Source organism: Lontra canadensis, unplaced genomic scaffold (assembly GCF_010015895.1).
Source record: "Lontra canadensis isolate GAN:19392208 unplaced genomic scaffold, GSC_riverotter_1.0 scaffold61, whole genome shotgun sequence".
Lineage (NCBI taxonomy): Eukaryota > Metazoa > Chordata > Mammalia > Carnivora > Mustelidae > Lontra > Lontra canadensis.
Genome location: NW_022631055.1, coordinates 11,745,451 through 11,768,418, shown reverse-complemented (window position 1 = coordinate 11,768,418; position 22,968 = coordinate 11,745,451). Strand labels below are relative to the sequence as shown.

The 22,968-nt window shown below is 35.8% G+C and overlaps 1 protein-coding gene across 4 annotated transcripts in view; it reads left to right on the top strand.

Annotated features, from left to right (window-relative positions):
- Positions 1-22,968, top strand: part of PREPL (prolyl endopeptidase like) — a 49,328-nt gene that overhangs the window by 268 nt on the left and 26,092 nt on the right. The window contains exons 2-6 of one of the 4 annotated variants that reach the window (XM_032877974.1): positions 1,249-1,380; positions 12,387-12,509; positions 14,152-14,218; positions 14,793-14,999; positions 16,277-16,412. In XM_032877974.1, the coding sequence (XP_032733865.1) occupies positions 12,435-12,509; positions 14,152-14,218; positions 14,793-14,999; positions 16,277-16,412 (485 nt within the window). In that variant the 5' untranslated portion in view covers positions 1,249-1,380; positions 12,387-12,434. The other 3 variants (XM_032877972.1, XM_032877971.1, XM_032877973.1) reach the window with 3 other exon arrangements.

Below are 22,968 nucleotides of genomic sequence, written 5' to 3'. Positions count from 1 at the left end.
TGCCTCGCGTCCGTTCTCTGTGTGGCACAAACTGCCGCCACTGCCTACCCCCAACCTTCTTGCACTCACTCCGCCTCATCTCTGGGTTGGAGAGGTGCTCAGGAAAAGCGAGTAGGTACCCCCGGGAACACCCATTCGTCTCCCCCACCCCGGTCCTCTAGCTTTGCATACTGTCTTCTCCCTGCGGATGAAAGATGGATGCGTTGAGGCTGCGGGCATGGATACAATGATCTAGGTCCTTACGGGCCCCTGTTACAGGGCCTTGGGAGGCGCGGGTTGGGGGTAGTTAGTGTTGGCTGTTGATCTCTCCCCACTCGCCCGTTATTTTGCTGCGACACAGGTTCGCGGGTGGCGGCAGCGTAGCAGATCAGATCTCTAGTAAATCTGACGCAGTATTGTATCTTTAATACCGAGGGGCGGTGTCTTTGTGGAGGACTTCCATGATGACATGCAACAGTGTGCAAGATAATTTTGATTTCTCTTGTAATAATAGTAGCCAGCACTGAGTGCACACTACGTGCCGGGCACTGTATTAAGACCTTTACATAAATTGTCCAATTTTATTCTTACAACAACTCCGTAAGGTAAATGGTGTCATTATCTCGGTTTTGCAGATGAGGGAACTGAGGCACAGGTGGTGAGTGTCAGAGTGATGACCTGAGCCCAGGTGTCTCTTGTAATTACTTATGAGCCTTACTTTGATGGGTTAATGAGAGTCATCTCAACAGAAACAGTGGGGGCCTCACATCATGTTTGTTCATCCTGAAGTGATGTGTTTTGTTTTAACTAAAGAGCTAAATAGCTTTTCAACGTTAAGTCCAGTTGTTACATCCAAGATTTGGAGCCAAACCAGACTGGACTTTTTGCTCTACTACCTTCCTTCCAAGTGACCTAGGGCACTTGCCAAAACCTCCCAGAGCCACAGCTTGCTCACCTGGAAAATGAATGTTGTAATGGCTACTCTAGCAGGTCCTTATGAAGTTTAAATTAGACAGTATATAAAAGTATCTGGCACTAAATGAACATTTAGCGCTCCCCTACCTTTATGAAGTAAGTAGGCTTTTCCAGTTTATCCTTCATATAAGGATCCTTCATATATCCTTCACACACCAAAGATAGTGTTCTAGATTTCATAAGAAGCCATTTTGCCTTTTAATGCCCTCAAAAGTTCTGGAGATGCCCTCATTCGGTCTGTGTATTTGTTTGCAAATTTTTATTTTTGTTTTTTTGTTTTTTGTTATTTTTTAGTTTGCCCATGTGTACCAGAATCAGTGCTGCATAGTTTGAGCCTGATAGGATTGACTTTACAAATGAGACATTTAAGTCACGTCTGCCAAGAAGTGTGATTTGAATGAAACCTTAACTTATACAAGTTTTCAGGTATTTTTAACCAGAGTTATCAGCTATCTGCAGTTATTCATAACCTGAAGGGTGGATGGCCCTGAAGGGGAGGGATAAGAACTGCGGATTGTAGATACTCTGAGAACCCACTACTGTGTAATCCTACCTATGAAATCATGTGCTGACAGCTCCAAAGGGAGCATAAACCAGGGACTCTGATATCATGCAGCGGAAGAGCAAATTATTTCTCCAGGCTTTGAAGTATAGTATTCCTCACCTTGGGAAATGCATGCAGAAACAGCATTTGAATCACTGTAACTTCGCTGATCATTATTACAATAGAATAAAATTGAAAAAATACCACCTAACCAAGTGTCTGCAGAATAAACCCACGGTATCAGAGTTAGCAAGAAACATCCCAAGTCGGAGCTTCTCAAGTAAGGTATGGACTTTTTAAGTTAACCTATTTGTAGGACATTAAGATTAATTTTATTTTAAAGATAAAGAATGGGTAGGATATCAGTTACTAATTTTTTCAGTAATTCTGGTTTGATTTTTAAAATGTTAAGGCTCAATTGTCTGTAGTTCTATTTAAGTATAAAAGAATATATGCATATGTGTTTGTATAGTTGTAATATATAAAGATATATATTTATGGAAAATGATTCACCTTAGGAAATCCTTATGCCTACCAGTATATTTCAAAGTATAATTTAGCTTTCTGAAATTCCTAGAATACCATAATAGCTTTTAACAAAATCTGATAACATGCTAATTATTTTATGAATCTCAAATTAGTAAACTTCAATAGCTCCATATAATGGTGTATTAATTCTTTGTTTAAAAAAAATGAAAAAAGGCATTTTGACCACTTGGGTCCTTCAGAAAGATGCTTTCAGACTGTTGTACTTTGGCCAGACCCCAAGATATGGGCCTGACCTCAACCTTAAGGACCTGATTGTCGTTACATATAGAGTTACCACATATTCTATTTGCGTGGGACAGTCCCAGTCAACACCTGTTGTTCCTGTGTAATTATTAATAGTGTTCCCTTTCCTCTCAGAAATGTCCTGGTTAGGATGGTATATTAAATGGTCATCCTGGGACGCCTGGGTGGCTCAGTTGGTTAAGCAGCTGCCCTCAGCTCAGGTCATGATCCCAGCGTCCTGGGATCGAGTCCCACATCGGGCTCTTTGCTTGGCAGGGAGCCTGCTTCTCCCTCTGCCTCTGCCTGCTGCTCAGTCTGCCTGTGCTCGCTCTAGCTCCTCTCTCTCTGACAAATAAATAAATAAAACCTTTAAGAAAAAAAATAAATAAATAAATGGTCATCCTACTTGTTTGAGATTATGCTATCTATTTATGCTGCCACCACTTTGACATATCCCTCTACCATATACTTATGTTCCTTAGACTCCTTAAGTTATATTTGGGGATGATACTTTTGCAATAATTTATCATATTACTTTACTATTTTAGTTTCTGGTTTAAATTGTTTTGTTGTATACTGACTTTTCTTTTTAGACTGTTTTTGACTACCTCTTTTTTTATTGTGGTAAAATTGTGGGTGACATAAAATTAGCCATTTTAGCCACTCTTAAGTGTATAATTTATTGGCATTAATTACATTCACAGTGTTGTACAGTCATCACCACTATTTCTAAAACCCTATCATCACCCAAAAGAAATAGGTCCATGAAACAACTCCCCACTGCCTCCTTTTCCAGGACCCTGGCAACCTTTAATCTACTTTATGTCTATGAATTTGCCTATTCTAGACAATTCATGTAATTGTAGTCATATGGTATTTATCCTTCTGTGTTTGATTTATTTAACATGTTTTTAACGTTCATCCATGTTGTGGAATACATCACTTCATCCTTTTTATGGCTGAATAATATTCCATCGTATGTATATACCATATCCATTTGTCTGTCAATGGATACTTAAGTGGCTTGTTTTTAAAAATGATTTTTTTCATCTTATTTTACTGGATTCTTTACTTCATGTTTGCTCTTAGCTCATGCTTGTGGGTTCTTGTGTGGGTTTTGGGTTTTTGTCTATTTTTTGTTTTCGCTTTTAACTTTTTATCTGTGGTTCCTAGACTTTTTTACTTTCAACGTTTTAGTCTTGGCTTAGTTTAACACTTTGATGCTTTCTTTACTCAGAAATTCTTTGCCTTTTATTTCGTTAATACCTTTGTGTATGTGTACAGCTTAATTCTATTTAAGAAACATAAACTTTAAATTTTATTCATTGGAAAAATTTTGGATCTTTAGATAATTTTATTTTGCACTTTGTTTGGAACATTTGTCATCTAGTACATTTATCTTGAGTCCTAGTTTATAAATAGTAGGCAGGAATTACCGTCAGAATGACAGCTGGGATTAGCTCACACCCTGAACAGGAGGTTGACTATTTTTTCCCTCTGCTTGTCCCTGAAGCAACTTTTCAATTCTCCTTCATAGATTCCTGTCACCTAGAAACTTTAACCTGACTTAGTAGCTCTTTTAATAATTCTCCACCTGAAAAACCGGTCCTACTTTCACATGCGGTACATCAACCATTTCATCTGTAAAAAATGATACCATAGGAAAGCTGTGCTATCTGTCTTTTATGATCACTGGGACCCAGGGAATCTGTAAAGAGACCTATAGACAAGGCATATTTTTTTCAGCAAGCATCCACTCAGTTCCAACTTTGTTCACTCCTGCAGATACAACAAAATAAAAAAAAAGTAGTTGGTGCCTATAGGCAACTTCAAATATATCTGCCCTGATAATGGAGAGAAGTAGATTTGAGGGAAGGTTGAAGAGATAGAATCAATCAAACATCATCATAGGGTGATTACATTTTATTGGGGACTTCTTAGTATAGAGAATGTAGGATGATAATCCTTCTTCTGTTTGGATTCTAAAATTCAAAATCCTCTTACAAAAGTTGTTTTTAACTCAACCCCATCCTCCACAAACTGACACAAAGCTGTAAAATGTTAATTTTACTATCCCACTTAATAGACGTTTTACTCCAAAATCTTCCTGTGTTTTGTTACAAAGTAGTGTTCCCTGCCCACTCCCCCCCCCCTTATGCAGATAGGCACCATGTTAACTTTACAAAATTATTAAATTCCAAAGTACATTTAGGTCATCATTATGTTTTAGTTGGACTTATGTCACAGGCACAAGTATATCCTTATTGTCACTTAGATCTTAAGACAGAGGAAGGAAAAGGGGTACCTGGGTGGCTCAGTTGGTTAATTGTCCAAATCTTGGTTTTTCACTCAGGTCATTATCTCAGGGTCATGAGGTAGAGCCCCAAGTCGGGCTCAGTGCTGGGCGTGGATCCTGCTTAAGATTCTCTCCCTCTGCCGTCCCCCCACCCCACACTAAAAAGAAATAGAAAAAAGAGTGAGGAAGGAGAAGGAATAAATGTAACTCACTACTAAGGTAGAGATTTCAGTAGATAGTTGGATGTATGAGTCAGGAATTTGGGAAGAGTTATCCATATGTAGGTAGAGTTGAGGCCACAAGAACCATACTGTATTTAACTCTGTGCTATTAATTATATCATTTTGAACTTTCTTCATTAGACTGTGAAATCCTCAAAGACAAGAATTTTATAATGTACATCTTTATAAGTCCAACACATGGCATAATGACTTCCTCATAGTCTGTAAGTAGTAAATGTTTGTGGAATGAATTAATAGTTGAATGAATACATTTTTTATTTTCACATAATTACAAATTTTATTACTGAAGAAATACCCCAGAAATCATCCAATCTGAGTTCTTTCTATGATCTGTTTAATTTTTTTTATTTTTATTTTTATTTATTTGACAGAGATCACAAGTAGGCAGAGAGGCAGGTAGAGAGAGAGGAAGGGAAGCAGGCTCCCCGCTGAGCAGAGAGCCGTATGCCGGGCTCAATCCCAGGATCCTGGGATCATGACCTGAGCAGAAGGCAGAGGCTTTAACCCACTGAGCCACCCAGGCGCCCCTATGATCTGTTTTAAATTCATTTTTATATATGGTGTGAGGGATTGGGAGCCACCTTCATTCATTTGTTTGTAGATATATATTCAGTTATCCCTGCACTGTTTGTTGAAAAGACTATTCTTTTTCCATTGAGTTGTGTTTACACCATTGTCAAAACGTAAATCATCTATAAATGTAAAGGTTTATCTCTGAACTCTTGAGTTCAGCCTGTTGATCCATATGTCTGTCATTATGCCACAACCACACTGTCTTGATTGCTATAGCTTTGTAGTAAATTTTGAAATCACACAGTGTGTGAGCTCTTTTTTTTGCAAATGAAAAAACCAGAGCCGCACAGTCCAAAGTTAAGTAAAAAAAATTAGCAGTCAGAACTAGACATCAGGTAACCTGATTCCTAGTCCATTTCTTCTTTAGTACCTTTTATTATAAATTATTACAAATACTAACAAAATCAGAATACCATAACAAATAACCATGTACCCACTACTCTATGTGACTTTTCTTAACTGGAAAAAACAACAAATATATTTGAAGATTCCTGTGTACTTCCTCTATCACGTTCCCTAACCTCCCTAGGGGTCATTATTGTCCTTAATCTATCTCTCCATGTGTGTTTTTATATAAATTACACATGTATTTGTATCCACAGATGACATATAGGAGTGTTTTACATGTTTTGAAACTTTATATATTATTGTACATAAAATTGTATAATTTTTTTGTTCAACTTACGATTTTGAGATTCCACATTAATGCGTGTATTGCTTGTTCATTTAATAAAACTACTATGTAATATTCCATTTATAACATATCACAGTTAATCCATCTTCTTTGGACAGGCAGGTAGATTTTCTCCAGTTTCCAGACTTTAAAAAGTTGCAAAACACAATCTTTTGTATATCTCCTTATTCATATGTGATAGACTTTCTCTAGAATCTTACAGAATTAGAATTAGAATTAGAATTCCTAATTATATTCACATGCTAATGTTTCTTTATCAGGCTGATTTCTAAATTGATAAAACCACCTTAAGTGCAAACATGGAATATATAAGAATTCGATTTATATCTCACTTACATTATCAGACCTTCTTTTTGCCCTTCCAGCAGATAAATGTGGCAAGTATGTCATTGTTTAGTACTCATTGCCCTGATTAATAATGAAGTTGAGCTGCTTTTCTGTGTTCATTAACTCCTTTGGTTTTATCTTGAATTGCTTATTCATACGCCTTGACCATTCGTACTGTGTTTTCTTTTTCTTACTGATCCATAAGCATTTTTCACATGTCTTTTATGTGCTGTAGGTGTCTTTTTTATAATTTGTGCTGTGTCTTTTCACTTTGTTGTTCAAATAGATCTTTAAATTTTTATGTTTTGTGCTTTATTTCCTTCTATTCAGCAATTATTTGTTGAACACTTACTGTGCACCAGTCTAGCAATTGGGTATGTAGCAATGAGCAAAGGAAACAAAAATCCCTGTCTTCATGAAACTTACCATTCTAGTTGAGAGAAGAGAGAAGTACAATGAAGCATATGAATTAAACACAAAGTATGTCAGAGACAGTAGGGATAGTGAACCGTAAGACAGGGAAAGAATGAATAGGCCATATTGAGATAGAGAGGATTGTTATTTTAATAGGATGGTCAGAGAAGGCCTAACTATAAGGTAACATTTGAGCAATAGCTTGAAGAAGGTGTTTGGGCACAGGGCATAGCATGTTCTAAGAAACTGAGGAAGGGGGAAGCCACTCATGTTCAAGCAATAGCAAAGAGGCCAGTGTGGCTCAAAGTGAGTGTGGGAAGAGTGTAGTAGTAGACAAGGTCCTCAAGGTCATGGAACAAGATCCCTTAGGATTTGACCATTGTAGATTTTCTAGACCATTGTAAAGATTTTCACTTTTCCTCTTGAGTGAGATGGGAAACCATTGGAGGGCTTTCAATGAAGAAGTGATATGATCTGACTTTAGGCTCACTCTGCCTCTTTTTTTGAAAATAGCCTTTGGAAGACAGGAGCAGAAACAGCATTTAGGCTTTCTCCTTATCCAAAGGAGAAAGGATAACAATACAGACTGAGTAATACCAGTACAAGAGTAAGAAGTAGTCAGATTCTAAATCTTAAAAGTTGAAAAGATTTGCAGATCACCTGGTTGTATCAAGAGAGAAAGAGAAGACTGTGGTTTTAAACCTGAGCAGCTAGAAGGATAGAATTATCACTTATCAGGATAGGAGTGATAGAAAAACCAGAGTTTTGTGGGGGGAGAGGGTACATGGGGAGATTGGAAGTTCGGTTTGGGACATTTTTTGACATACCTATTAGTGATCTAAGTAGAAAGGTTGAGTAGTCAGTTGGATATACAGGTTCAACTTGTGCAGGGGAAAGGTTCGGGGTAGAGATCTAAAATTGGGAGTCCTCAGCATATAAATAGCATTTAAGGTCATGAGGCTGGTTGAGATCACCGAGGATATTCGTGCACACAGCAGATGAAGAAGTGGTCCAGGGCATGCTGATGTTAAGAAGCCAGGAAGTAGATACAGAAACTGTTAAGGAGACTGAGAAGGCCTAGTGAGATAGAAGGAAAACAATAAGAATGAGGGGTCCTGAAAGTCAAGTGAAAGAGTGTTCTCAGGAAAAGGAAGTTATCAACTGTATCGTGATGCTTATAGGTCAAGTAATAGGAGTGCATAGAATAACATTAGTATTTTGCAGTGCTGTGGCCATCAGTGACTTTGACAGCAGTCAGTGGAACGAAAAGGGCAGAAATCTTAGGGGGCTCAGGAAAAAGGAGGAAAGGAATTGGAAGCAAGGGGTATAGGAAACAATTGAAAAATGAAACAGTAAATATAACTAGATATTTTAAGTGAGTATAATTAAGATTACTGAGAAGTGTTTCATGGATACTAAATAAGATGTGTACTAATATGAGTACACTTCAGGTATGTTAATGACAGATTTTAGTATGGTCCTGTGTAAAACAACAAAGAAACCATTTATCAAGTCAGAAGTTCGTAATTTCTCTCAGTTCTCTGTTCTTAATTTAAAGTTTTATCATTTTTTTAAAGTGTCTTGTTTTCTATTTTTTTCTGCATTAATGGAACTGGCCCTAAGATTTATCTCCTTTATTTGTGTTAAATTACATTAGCAGATTTTTCTAATGCTGAACCATCTTTTCATTCTTAAGACATGCCCTACTTGGTCACATAGGGTTTTATTATTACTTTACTATTTTTGTTTTGTGCTTTTTAAAAATACATTGTTTCATTGTATTTTATTTTCCATTTTTTTAGTCCATGTTTGACAATAAGATTAATGTTTAATTGTCATACGTTGTCATTGTCCAGTTTTGGTGTCAAGATAATATTTGCCTCATAAAGTAAGTTGAGTACTTTTAAATAATTGGCACTTTTTTCTTGGCTAGCATATGAGAAAACTGTTCCTTGAAGATGTCAGAAAGCTATCTTGGAAAGCATCTGGGTTTGGTGTCTCCTTTAAGAAGAGGACACTTAATTACCAGTTTAATTTCTTTGATAGTTACTGGCTTATATAGCCCTTCTGTTTTTATCTGTTTGGGTAATTCATTTATTTTCTGGAAAATTATTCATTTTATCTGTGTTTTCAAATGTATAGGCATGAAGAACTTTATTGTGGTTTTTTTTTTAATCTGTTGTTTTTCTACATATCTTTTTTAGTACTTTTTAAAAATATTTTGTACATTTTTCAGAGGACCAACTTTTTTTAAATATAAAAAAATAAAAAGCAACGAGCTTTTTATTTTGTTGATCTTCTCTAGTTGATCACTTTATTCTGTTTCTTCTACTTCATTTAGGTTTACTTTCTTTATTCTTAAATTGAAACACTTCATTTTATATTTCAGGAGACCTATAATGTCAGTTTGTCCCACTATTAATCACGTAAAGCTTGATAATTTTGGTTAAGGTGGTAATTGCTGGTTCTCTCCATAAGTAAAGGGGCCTTATTCTCTTTGCAGTTACTAAGTAAGTAGTCAGTAGGGTAGTACTTGGTACTGCATGAGCATTTTGTTACCGAACATCATTTCACCTAATAAGTTTAGCAGTCATTGATGACCTTTACCCTAGTCACTTGTCACTAGGGTTGCTAATGATATTCTGACCCTATTATTTCTACATTTATTAGCTGATACTACTCTGTAAAGAAGAGTTTTCTTTTTTGTTGAACCCTCTTTTTTTAATTCTAGTTTGGTGTGCTTGGAGTTTTTTATTTTGGCTTGTTTTCAAATTACTATGAATATTTATATTTTTCAAGGTAGTATCAGTTATAATCATTATTCCTTTTGATGCTCAAATTGTCCCAAATATAGGAACCTCTACAAACTGGCCCTTTTAACACCTCTCCATTAAGCTTTGGGCATTTCCTTGCTTTCTGACAAGCCTGTTTTTCGCTCTTCTGCCCTGGACTTGGAATTGGCCATATATTAATGGTACCATCTTGACTAAAAGCAGTCCAGTGTGTTTCTACTGTGTAATTTTTCTGTCTTTAGAATTCATTTTTGCTATAAGGAAGTTTACATATTCCATCCTCCTGTTTTCATGCGGTTCATTGTTAAAATGGTTTTATGATAGGTCACCTGGAAGGTAGGAAAGAGTGCCTTTTTCCACTAATGGAGTGATACTTTTCATGTAACCTTAAAAATTTAAAGCTGTCCTCACTTCAGCTCCATTAGGTAGTATATGCCCTTCAAACCAGTAGACTATTAATGTATTAAGATACTTGGCTAAAATAGATAGGTTTAGCTGTGTGCTCTAATGATAATGAAAGCTTAAAATACCCACTGGGTATTGTTGGGACAGATTTAAAAGCAAAAACAACTTGGATGTTGAGTATTTTGGATTTATGCATATTATATAAAATCTCAGTTTTCCTGGGAGTAATTTCTTTTAAGGAATTATTTATAAAGCTCCGAATTCTACCTCCATTTTATTAAAACAGTTAAAAGTCCTCTTTGCTTGCAGGGTTATTTTTGTTCAGATTAGCTGTTTATTTGGATTCTTGACTCAGAAAAAGGTTAATCCAGAAAGTAAAATAAATTTGACTAAGAGGACAGGTATTGTTGTTCCTTTGTTCCTCTAGTTCTCTTGCCTTTAGCCCTGCATTGGCCATGGCTCTATAAGAATGGGTATTTTTTTAAAAAGAAGAAGAATGGTTATTTAAAAGTTGCAGGGCCCAGCTCCATAACACAGAATGTGCTAGAAACTGCAAGGTAGAAAGAGGTACTCTTCATAGCTACTCTGACTCTACCTCAAAGGCTCCAGCGGAATTACAGAACAAATAAGCAAGGTTATCTGGAAATGGAAAGGCAGTTCCTACTGCCAAGTTACAGTTTCAGGATAGACTTCTAGTGATCTTCTGATCTGTGTTTCAGATGATAATAGGAAATTATTGTTACTTTACCTCACTACTCTAAAAATCAATTCTAGATTTTGTGAAAATGTTAAGAAATAAATGAAAAACATAAGAGCCTCCAGTGTTGGATTTCAAATAATTACTCAAGCATATTAAGTATATGATTAACGTGGAGACTGAGTGAGACTGCCGTAACAATTGTTCCTAAGTGGAATCTAATCCAAATCATAAAGTATCTCCAAGTCCAAAGGAAAATGAAAGTGAAAATGAAAAGTCCATGAAAATGTCGTTTTTTACCATTTAATTTGTTTTGGTGGTATTTCTATTCTTGTGTTTAATTGTAGATGGTAAACTCCTTGTGATGTAAACTGTATTTATAGCTCACATTCTCTACAGTGTTGGTAAAGTATCATGGACACACTTGTGCAATAAATATTTACCAGCTGTTAGAAATCCTTACCAACAGTTTAGTGCCCCTCTGGCACAAATCACTATACAGTTGTCATCTTTGGCAGAAAGCTGATGTTGAAAATCTTGGTTAGAATTCTTCTGCATAACCAAGGCAAACCTGTCAAGTATTGTGATTTGGTAACTGGGGTTTCTGCCTTACCCAAATTATAATAATTCATGTGGCATTTTCATGGTCACCAGAGGTCACCTAAAGCTCTTAGCTTATTACATACTTCCAATAAGACACTGAATGCTTCTTAAGCCTTAATCTGTGTCTCTACTCATGTTCATTAATTGTCCACTATTTTCTTATTCTGCTTATACAGCAAACATACTACTTTTTCCTTAAACTTAAAATTCTGTTTTATTTATGAAGTATTAACTTTCTGACCTTTTATTCATGAAGTATTAACTTTTGACAGTTCTATTTGGGGGATTCCTTATCCCCGCAAGAGAAGAAAATTATGGTTAATGAAGATATAAAATAAGACATATTTCTTATAATTCTTACTGTGAATAAAAATAATAGTGAACATTTATTAATAAAGATAATGTCTTCCTCTCCCTTTGAAGTTTCCCTCCTTTTAGGAGGTATTGTAGTACTTTATAACTCAGTAAACATTTTTTCTTCCTCTTACCCCAGAGTATTAAATATGTAAACATCCTTTCCTTTACTGCTTAATTTTGTATAAGCCTTTCTTATAGTAGATCTAAAGATTCTCCAGTGCTTCTTAGTGCTTCTTTACCTTAAGTTAATTAATAGTATAGCCATCAGGTGTCCACCTTATTTTCTTTGTTTACATTTTTAAATGAAAAGAGCTTAAGAATAACAACTTTTGTTTCCTGGGTGGCTAAGTTGGTTAAGCAGCTGCCTTTGGCCCAGGTCATGGTCCCAGGGTCCTGGGATCAAGCCCCACATTGGGCTCCCTGCTCTACGGGAGGCCTGCTTCTCCCTCTCCCTCTTCCTGCCCCTCCTTCTGCATGTGTGCTCTCTCTGTGTCAGATAAATAAAATCTTTAAAAATCTTAAAAATAAAATCTTTAAAAATAAATAAATAAAAGACTTAAAAAAGCATTTAAGATCTGTGAAATGCGTATTATTTCATAGGTATAGACCTACCCTTGTAGTACTTGCATGAAAAAGAAATAGGGATGATCTCAGAAAAGCAAAGGTTTTTCTCTCTAGTTTGAAATATTATGATCATACCAGTAAAACTTTTTCCAGGATTTTCTGCCTATTAAACAAGAAAACGAAAAATCACTTTCAGAAAACATGGACGCGTTTGAAAAAGTGAGAACAAAGTTAGAAACACAACCACAAGAAGAATACGAAATCATCAATGCAGAGGTAGGATATCCTCGTCTTTTTTTTTTAATCTGATATTACCAGTCAGGATGCAAATGAAGTACTTTGTTATTCTAGACATAATCCCACAACAAAAGTAAACTGCTTTTGCCTTTATGCTGAAAATCTTAAACAACAAAGAATAAGCAGAGTATGATTTTTAAAATAAACTGTAAATGAATTTCAAAATCAAAATGAACTTCCAAGTTACTTTGTTAATTCTGGTTTTTGGAAACAACTATTTCTGTTTTAAAATGTTTTAAATAATTCCAAGGAGAAGTTCATATGAAACCATCAGTCGTCATTTTTTTTTTTTAATGTGAAAAGTATTTGATTGCTCTGTCTACACTTTTTTTGTATAAAAGGAAGTATACTTTAAGTAGTATAATACCATGAAGGCCAGGTAATTGACCATTTAATGGTGCTACCACAGTCATAAATAACCAGTTGAAACAGATTGACATGCATGTTGCAACTTTTTCAGAAAGACTGGAAAACAGAACCACAGCTTATAAATGAAAATCACATTCATAGTATAGTGGGAATAACAGTAGGTTAAGAATCAGGAATTCCAGATTCAAAATAACTCATTAACTCAGCAGGTAATAAATGTGTTTTAGGCTAGAATATGAAGTCATATCAATCAATCAATTTCATTTAATTTAATTAATACCATGTAGGTATTAGACAAGAGTACTATTTATATATTGGGTAATCGTCTCTCAGTCTCAAATTGTGTATATCTGTCAAGCCATAAGATGCTTTGTGTATTGAGGGGCGCCTTGATGGTGCAGTCGGTTGGGTGTTGTACTCTTGGTTTCAGCTTGGGTTGTGATCTCCGGTTCATGAGATGGAGCCCTGTGTTGGGCTCCATGCTTAGTGTAGAGTCTGCTTGAGAATCTCTCTCCCTCTGGCCCTCCCTCCTGCTTGCTTACTTGCACTCTCTCTTTCAAATAAATAAATCTTTCTTTAAAAAAATCAAATTGAAACCAGGACAGTTGGTGGTGACTGCATATTTTAGAGGAAAGCATCTCATCAGGTTATTGTGTTTCCAGACTAATCTGAACCACTCTTTCTTCGTCTGCCTCATTTTAGATTACCTTAAAGATGCCATTCAATCTTTTGTTAACTGAATCCCACCATAGGGATGTCAGATACTCCCAAAATATAGCTAAAGTGGTTTGTTAACCGTCATAAGAGCCAAAACAAGTTTTGTTATGCCTTCTCTCTGTTGCCTTACATTTATGTATTAGAAACTTTTCCAACGATTGTGAATGTATGAAAACCATATCTTACTGTATTGTAAAAAGTGATCCATTTTATATTTTTTATGTGTTCATTCATAGACATGGGTCTGCTTTTTAGGAAAGATCTCCTTTCTTCTTCATCTTCATCTTAAATGGTCAGACCAGGGGCTCCTGGGTGGCTCAGTCTTTTAAGCATGTGCCTTCGGCTCAGGTTGTGATCTCAGGATCCTGGGTTCAAGCCTGCTTCTCCCTCTCCCTCTGACCCTGCTTGTGCTCTCATCCTTTCTCTCAAATGAATAAACAAAAAGTCTTTTAAAAATATTAAATGGTCAGATCATCAAACAGTTAATTAAATTGTTTAAATTAATTATTAAATAAACCTTTTCTTTCTTTGTCAGGTTAAGCATGGTGGTTTTGTTTATTATCAAGAAGGTTGCTGCTTGGTTCGTTCCAAAGATGAAGAAGGTACACCATAGTTTTTCCTTTTTTTTCCCCTAACATACTCTGATTTTTTGTATTTCACATTTTTTCATAGGAAATTCAGTATTAATTTCTTGAAAGTATAGAAAATATGCATTTTTTAGATTATTTCTACATTAAAAAAAAAAATGACTAGTTAATTTCTGGGTTTGCTCAAGATAGAGTTAACAGCTATACCCAAAAGCTTGAATGGAGGTGGGATCCAGTATTTTTTGAGCATCTCCTATATCCCAAGTAGTATGCTGGGCCTTTTGCATAGATTGTTCAGTGTCATTTACATTCTGTTAACTCTCTAGTTTCTCCATGGTCTATAAATACAAGACTATCAAATAATATCACATAGGCTGATTCATAGAATAATATGGAGTAGCATAGACTAATATTAAATGAATACCAGCTTCTATGCAAATCAAGCTGCTGTCAGTCCTGAAGGAAGCTGGAGTGTAAGCCTCTTCTAGAAGGGGAATTCTAATTCAAGACATTGAAATACAGTTTAAAGATTTTTTTTTTTTTAAGTACATCTTGTGGAGTTAACACTTAAATACTTTTCTTTATGCAGCAGATAATGATAATTACGAAGTTTTATTCAATTTGGAGGAACTTAAATTAGACCAGCCCTTCATTGATTGTATCAGAGTTGCTCCCGATGAAAAATATGTAGCTGCTAAGATAAGAACTGAAGATTCTGAAGCATCTACCTGTATAGTTGTGAAGCTCAGTGATCAGCCTGTAATGGAAGCCTCTTTCCCAAATGTGTCCAGTTTTGGTAAGCCACCAAACAAAACAGTCTTCTATATTTAAAAGGCAACTGTAAAAGAATTATCCACATCTTTGAAACATTTTTTTTTGTCCATGTGAATGAGAAGGTGAATGCTTAATCCATTTATCCCTATGGCCTCCACAGCTTCCTGTGTGTCTCTTATTTAGGAGACCTTCCTTTAATTGTCTATCCAAATTAATGTTCATGTTTTTTAAAGTATTACAGTCAGAATCCAAGCTGCACAGTGTATTTCGATAGATCAGTAGTTCTTTGCAAATATACCATTCAGATACATTTAAAATAAATTGTATCTTAATATGTTACTTAACTTTAAATTTAGGCTTTTTTTTTTTTTTTTTAATTTTTTAAATTTCCCAAGGTCACTGCCAACAAACTTTGGCACATGTTGAACTAACTTATTCATCAGTAGAAGTGATGTTTTGATTCAGAGAACCAACTTCAAATTTTATCTTTTATCATTGAGTGATACATATATTTATAGTTTATCCTCCCTTTTCATTTTCTGCCATAATTTTCCCCATTGTTTAATAACTAAATGCTTTTGCAGTGAATTGAAATTATAGTATAATTTATTCTGAGACCTACTTTGCGAGGGGATGGGCAGAGAGAGAGGGAAGGAGAATGTTAAGCAGGCTCCATGTGAGGCTAGATCTCATGACCTGTGCTGAAATCAAGAATTGGATGTTGACCAGCTGAGCCACTCAGGCACCCCGAGACATACATTTTGTACATTTTAACCTCTCTAAAATCAAGATGTGTATTATACAATGATGTCTTACAGTCACTGTCAGCCAGGTGGCAGTCATGATGTGATCATTTGAAAACTTCCTAGACAGCTTCTGGTAAGATCAAGAAAACTGCAGCATTAAAATGTATTTGGTAGTTTGAGATATTCTGTGGATTGAGGACAGACAGAAATTAGATAGGCCTGAGAGAATGTGGTCCAGTGTTTCTTTAGATTCAAAGTTAGAGATTGTAGATGTAAACATAATTTATCTCCTGTAAGCATGTGACTCTGAGATACTGAACAATTAACTCTTATTTAGAAACTTGAGAATGAGAACTACTTGAAATTGATGCAGTGATATTTTATTCTCCAGAAAGCTCTTTGACTTCTGTATAACATTGGTTAGCTCTAGTCAAACCTCTGTTCAGTTTTACATTTCCAGGAATGACTTGTAAATATCTCTTTTTGTGGCACTCAAAATTTGAATGCACTGTGCCCTTTTTTCAACTGTAAATATATAATTATTTTCTTTCAGAATGGGTTAAGGATGAAGAAGAGGAAGATGTCCTATTCTATACTTTCCAAAGGAACCTTCGCTGTCACGATGTGTATCGAGCAACTTTTGGTGATAACAAACGTAATGAACGTTTTTACACAGAAAAGGACCCAAGGTACTAGAATAATGCAATTAAATTTTTTTCTCCAGGATTGTTCTCCAGTTATCTAAAGTGCTGTTCTTAGTTGACATAAAATGTTAATTTCAGCTAGAACCAGGTGCAATAATAGGCTAAGGTGAACGTAATCATTCTTTTATTAGTTGTTTGGATTTAAAATTGGAATCTAGTTATATTCAGACTCCACAGTGAACACAATTACACCATTAGACTACAAATGCTAAGTTCCTAACATTCTCTGGGGACTGTGAAAAGGGTTGTTAATTAAATCTTTAATAGTGTTATCACACTACATTTTTAAATCCTTTGTAAGCCATAACTAGAATACCATGGTGTCAGTTGCTCAGAATTCACTACTCATTCCAAATAAATTATCTGCCTTTTAAATTGTTTTACTTTGAGCCATGATGTCCACTGATCTTTAAATTTTGCTCTCCCCAGTATTTTGGTAATTCCTTCCTAAAGCTAATTCTCTTTACTTCCTTATAATCTAGGACTCATGCCTCATATTGCCACTTAGCAGGCTTGGAAGGAAATGACAGTAAGTTTATCCGGCAAAATCCCTTGACTCTTACCCAGATATATTTTCCAAATGATTTATGAGAAATAAATTTTCCCTAACACCAGGATCCTGTCACCTTATATGTCATTTCACAGTATAGTTTGGACAATGTCTGGACAGATTTTACAAGAAAAAAAATGACATCCATGTCAGTGAAGCTGATACTCAAGACAAGAAATCAACCCATCATTTCATGCAATTTTCAGAACTGACAAGGATCTTAATGAAAATCTTATACGGCCTCCAGTTTATATTGAGAATTTGAGGTCTAGAGAAGTTCTGTTATTCCAGCCCATAGAACTAGCATTCTTGGTCTAGTAATGCTATCATTGCCCTTTTTCCCACCTTCTGATGATAATTTTTTGATGAGAAATTATCAGAACTATTTATTCATATGATTCTACCATTTTATGTGCTATTCATCAAGGATATCTTTTGGGGAGATGATAGTTTAAACTAGTAATTTATTATGTTTTATCAATAACTTATGATTATAAACCATTTGCCATCTTGTGAATGAAGCTCAAAATTAACACAGTAAACTATACTCTTAAAGAAGATACTTGTTTGGCATATATTGGTATCATCCTAATTTCTAAGATTAAGTGGAACCTATTTGACTTGTACATGCTTTTCTGCCCAATAAAGAACTAACCATCTATGGTTAAGCCTCATTTGACATTCAGAATCCTGATCTACAACACAAACTAGTTTGTAAGTTCTTAACACTTTATAATCCCCAAATTCAGAGGGGAGGACCAAAAGGTAAGAGCAGCATACCTAATGAGAAAATGGAGTAAAGTTCTCCAAAAAACTTCTGAAACACAGAGCTGCTTCTTTACTGTGTTTGCTTTGATCCTCAGGGTTTAGTTTTCTGTTCTCATAGTAAAGTTCACCAAAGTGTGTAATTTCCATTTACCTGCCTCTAGTGGCCCAGTTTTGCGTACCTGATTTTTAAAATGGTATTGTCATGAATGTGCCTAAAAAGAACCCTTACAAGCCAGGTTCTTCCATCTGCTTTGTTTCCATTGTTTGAGTAAATTTGGTTGTTGAAAGGTAGCTTTCAGTTTTGATAGTAGAATGCCTCTGAGAATCATGTTCAAGGAAAATGCCTCTCCACTATTCTTAAAGATTGTTGTGTTTTAAATATATATTCTTCCATTTTCAAATATTTCCAGAGCCATTTAATTTCACACATTCTAGGGAAAGCAGAATTATAAAGACTCCAAAAGGAAAGTTCTGACCAGAATTAGGAGACCCACTTTTTGAGTCACTGGAAAACAACAACGCCCTCACCACCACTAAAAACCATCACGGGTACAAATGCCATTCATTATATGATTTACAATTTGGTTCTATTACTGGAGGCCAGAACAAGGCTAAATTAGAAAAACCTGGGAGATTACTGAAACTGTCCTGGTCATTGGAGACTGGGGGTCTAAACCCCAAAGATCCCAGTAAGGACAACTCAGGGTAACCTCGAATGTATTAAGCTACACCAAACATGTAACATCTTAGAAATTTCAAGTAAAGGGAATTTTAGAGGTAGACCTTTAGCTTCTTTTAGAAATTAAGTCTTTTGAAATATAGAGACGTTAAAGATCTACATGAAATAATATAGTTGATTAGAAAAAAACAGACACCTACATCTTCTGGCACTTGATTCTGTTCTTCCTTTGTAGTAGAACCTAAATTCTTGTGTGAGAAATGGAATTAGCCTGGAATGGCCCCTTTTCCTCCATGTGGCAGATGCTTCTAGTCTTATTTCTTCTATAGACTGTTTGATCTTGGACAAGCCATTTCTTGTTCAGTTTTGTTCAGTATCCTTGGTAATATTTTACCTAGGTAATGCTTTGGACTTTGGATAATGACACTCGCGTATTTATTCCAAAAGTCTTTCTGAGTTTTTGTGTTTCTACTGTTACTTTCATACTTTGGAGTATACCTATCTTTTAAATATATTTATGCAAATTAAAAATCCTTGCAAATCATTTCAAACTCATCACTTACATATCCAGTAATACTGCAGAATGGGAAAATTTGAGTTTGCTACCCATGTAGGCATAATGGTTGCAACCAGTGTAATTAATAAAAAGACATGTTTTCTTATTAAAATTGAAGTTGATTTTGTGCCTTACAGCATGGTCCGTACATGTAAATTCATAAGACAACCTAGAACTGCTAGATTATGAGCAGAGACTTAGTCACTTTTATGTCTTTATTGATAACTAGGATACCAGGCCTGTATTATTGCCACTCATCTAGCCTATTAATTGAGTAAATGGTGCACTTTTCTTTCAAACTAAAACCCTAGTCCAGTGATAACTGTGAGTACCATTGAACCATTGAATTCTTGGTGTATAGCAGAATTTAAAGTGTGTGTTGGCTTATGGTAAGCATAGCATAACATGTCAGCTTATCAAATCACTTTGTTGTGCACCTGAAACTAATGGAACATTGTGTGTCACCTGTACTCAAGAAAAAAAAAAAGAGTATGTGTTGCTACTAAGTCCATAAATTAAAACTAATTAAAAAATGTATTACTGGGGCACCTGGGTGGCTCAGTGGGTTAAAGCCTCTGCCTTCGGCTCAGGTCATGATCCCAGAGTTCTGGGATCAAGTCCCACATTGGGCTCTCTGCTCAGCGGGGAGCCTGCTTCCCCCTCTCTCTCTGCCGGCCTCTCTGCCTTCTTGTGATCTCTGCCTGTCAAACAAATAAATAAAAAATTTTTTAAAAAAATGTATTACTGTGCTAGGTGAGAAAAAAAGTATGTAGTATGATGTCAACTTATTTTTCATAGTGAGCATAATTATTTTCATAATCAGAGGTAAAATATTTATTTTTAAACTTAAAATATTTATCAATAGAAATAAATGGGAAAATGGATTGACCTTAGTTCTTTACATTCCTTGTCTTCTCTCTTTTTGAATTGAAAGTACTTTGGTATCATTCTGTAACTTTGTTAATGCACTCATGCCTTTTTTAAAATTTACCTTTTTAATCTTTTTTGAGATATATATAAAAAGTTTAAGGTGTATGTGTTGATTTGATATGTTATACCTATCACAAAATGATTAATACAAGAGAGGTAATTAATATCTCAATCACCTCACAAATTACCACCTTTTTTATATATGGTGGGAACATTTAAAGTCTTCCATCTTGGCTACTTTCCAGTACATAATACTGTATTGCTAATTCTGTAGTCACCATTGCTGGACATCTGATCCCAGAGCTTATTCATCTTCTATAACTAAAGATATTTGGGTGCCTGGGTGGCTCAGTTAAGCGTCCAACTCTTGGTTTCCACTCAAGTGGTGATCTCAGGGTTGTGAGATCAAGCGCCTCATTGGGCTCTGCACTGGGCCCTGCACTAGGCATGGAGCCTGCCTAAGATTCTCTCTCTCCCTCTCCCTTCTGGCTCACCCTCTCAAATAAATAAATAACTGAAGACATGTACCCTTTCTCCGTTATCTCCCAGTTTCACCTAGCTCTCAGTTCCTGGCCACCCTTCAACTACTCTGTTTCTGTGAGTTCAGCTTTTGTAGATTCCACATATGAGTGATGTCATAAGATATTTGTCTTTTTCTGTCTGACTTACTAGCATAATGCCCTCAATGTCAGTCCATGTTGTTGCAAATGGCAGGATTTCCCTTTTCTCATGCCTGAATAATACTCCACAGTGTGTGTGTGTGTGTGTGTGTATATTCTTTATTCATCCATTAGTGGACACTTAGGTAGTATTACTAATACTGTAATAAACTTGGGAGTGCAGATACCTCTTTGTGACCCAGACTCCGCTTCCTTTAGATAATACCCAGAAGTAGGTTTGTTGAATCATGTGGTAGTTCGGTAGTTCCTTTTTTAAATTTTTTTTTTTAAGATTTTATTTACTTAAGAGAGAATTTGCATGCGAGCCAGATGAGCGGCAGAGAGGGAGAGGGAGACGGAGGGAGAGATACCCAAGCAGACTCCTGCTGAGCACAGAGCCCAACACATGACTTGATCCCATGACCCAGACCTGACCTGAAACGAAACCAAGAGTCGAATGCCTAATCAACTGAGCCATCCAGTTGCCTCTCCTTTTTTAATTTTTTAGGGAACCTTACTTTTCTGGTCTGTAATCGCTGTATCAGTTTCCATTCTCACCAACAGTACACAAGGGTTTCCTTTTCTCTACATTCTCACTAACATCAGTTCCCACTTGTTTTTTGTTGTTGTTGTTGTTGTTGTTTTGATAATTTTAATGTATGTGAAGTGATATTGTGATTTTGGTTTGCACTTCCCTGATGATAAATGATGTTGAGCATCTTTTCATGTATCCATTGGCCATTTGTATGCTTTCAGAGAAATGTCTAGTCAGGTCTCCTGCCCCATTTTTAAATCAGACTTGTTTGTTTTTGTTTTGCTTTTGACTTACAGGAGTTCTTTATATATTTTGGATGTTAACCCTTTATCAAATATATGTATGGTTTGTAAATACTTTATCCCAGTCCATTGGTTGCCTTTTCACTTCTTTTCCTATGTAGAAACTTTTGAGTTTGATCTAGTCCCACTTATTTATCTGTTTGTTTGTACTTCTGGTGTCATTAAAAAAAAAAAAGAAATCATCGCCAAGGCCTCTATGTCAAGGAACTTTTTTCCAATGTTTTCCTCTAGGAGTTTCATATATTCAGGTCTTAAGTTTAAAGTCTTTAATCTATTTCAAGTTAATTTTTGTGAGTAGTGTTAAGGTAGAGTTCTAGTTTTATTAACACAGCAATTTCAGTAGCATGTGATAATCCAGTTTTCCAACACAATTTATTGAAGAGATTTTCTGTTCCCTTTTGAGTATTCTTGGCTCCCTTATCCAGTATTAGTTGAGCATATATTCAAGGGTTTGTTTCTGTGCCCTCAATTCTGTTCCAGTAGGTCCAAGTGTCTATATTTTTTTAAACATTTATCTATTTATTTGTTGGAGAGCATGAGTGGTGGGGAGGGGTAGAAGGTGAGAAGAGAGAGAACCTCAGGCAGACTCCCACCAAGCACAGAGCCTGACATAGGACTCAGTCTCTTTATCTTGAGATCAGGACCTGAGCTGAAACCAAGAGTCAAATGGTCAACCGACTGAGCCACCCAGGAACCCCCTAGTGTGTTTTTATGTCGGTACAATATTGTTCTGATTATTATAACTTTGTAATATAGTTTGAGATCAGAAAGTGTGATGCCTTTTACTACTTCTTCAGGGTTGTTTTGGCTGTTTGGGATCTTTTGTGGTTCTATACAAATGTTGGGATTGTTTTTTCTATTTCTGTAAAATATGCCTTTAGGACTTTAATAGGGATTGCGTTCAGTGTATAGTTGGCTTTGGGTAGTTTAGACATTTTAGTGATACTCATTCTTCCAAATCATGAATATGGCATATCTTTCTATTTATTTGTGTCTTTATTTTCTTTCACCAAAGTCCAAAATTTTCAATATATAGATCTTTTCTCTCCCTGGTTAAATTTATTCCTGGGGCGCCTGGGTGGCTTAGTGAGTTAAAGCCTCTGCCTTCGGCTCAGGTCATGATCCCAGGGTTCTGGGATCAAGCCTCGCAGCGGGCCCTCTGCTCAGCGGGCCCTCTGCTCAGCGGGGAGCCTGCTTCCTCCTCTCTCTCTGCCTGCCTCTCTGCCTACTTGTGATCTCTGTCAAATAAATAAATAAAATCTTTAAATTTATTACTAAGTATTTTTTGATACTATTTTAAATGATGTTGGTTTGTGTGTTTCTTTTTCAGGTATTTCATTATTAGTGTATCAAAACACTGATAATGTTTTTTTCTAGATGTTGGTTTTACACCCTGAACTGAATTTCTTTATTACTGCTACAGCGGAATCTTTAAGGTTTTCTATATATAAAATCAAATCACCTGCAGAAACTTTCTGATTTGGATGCTTTTTATTTCTTTTTCTTGCTTGATTATTCTGGCTAAGATTTCCAGTATTTGTGTTCATGAGAAGTAGTGAGAG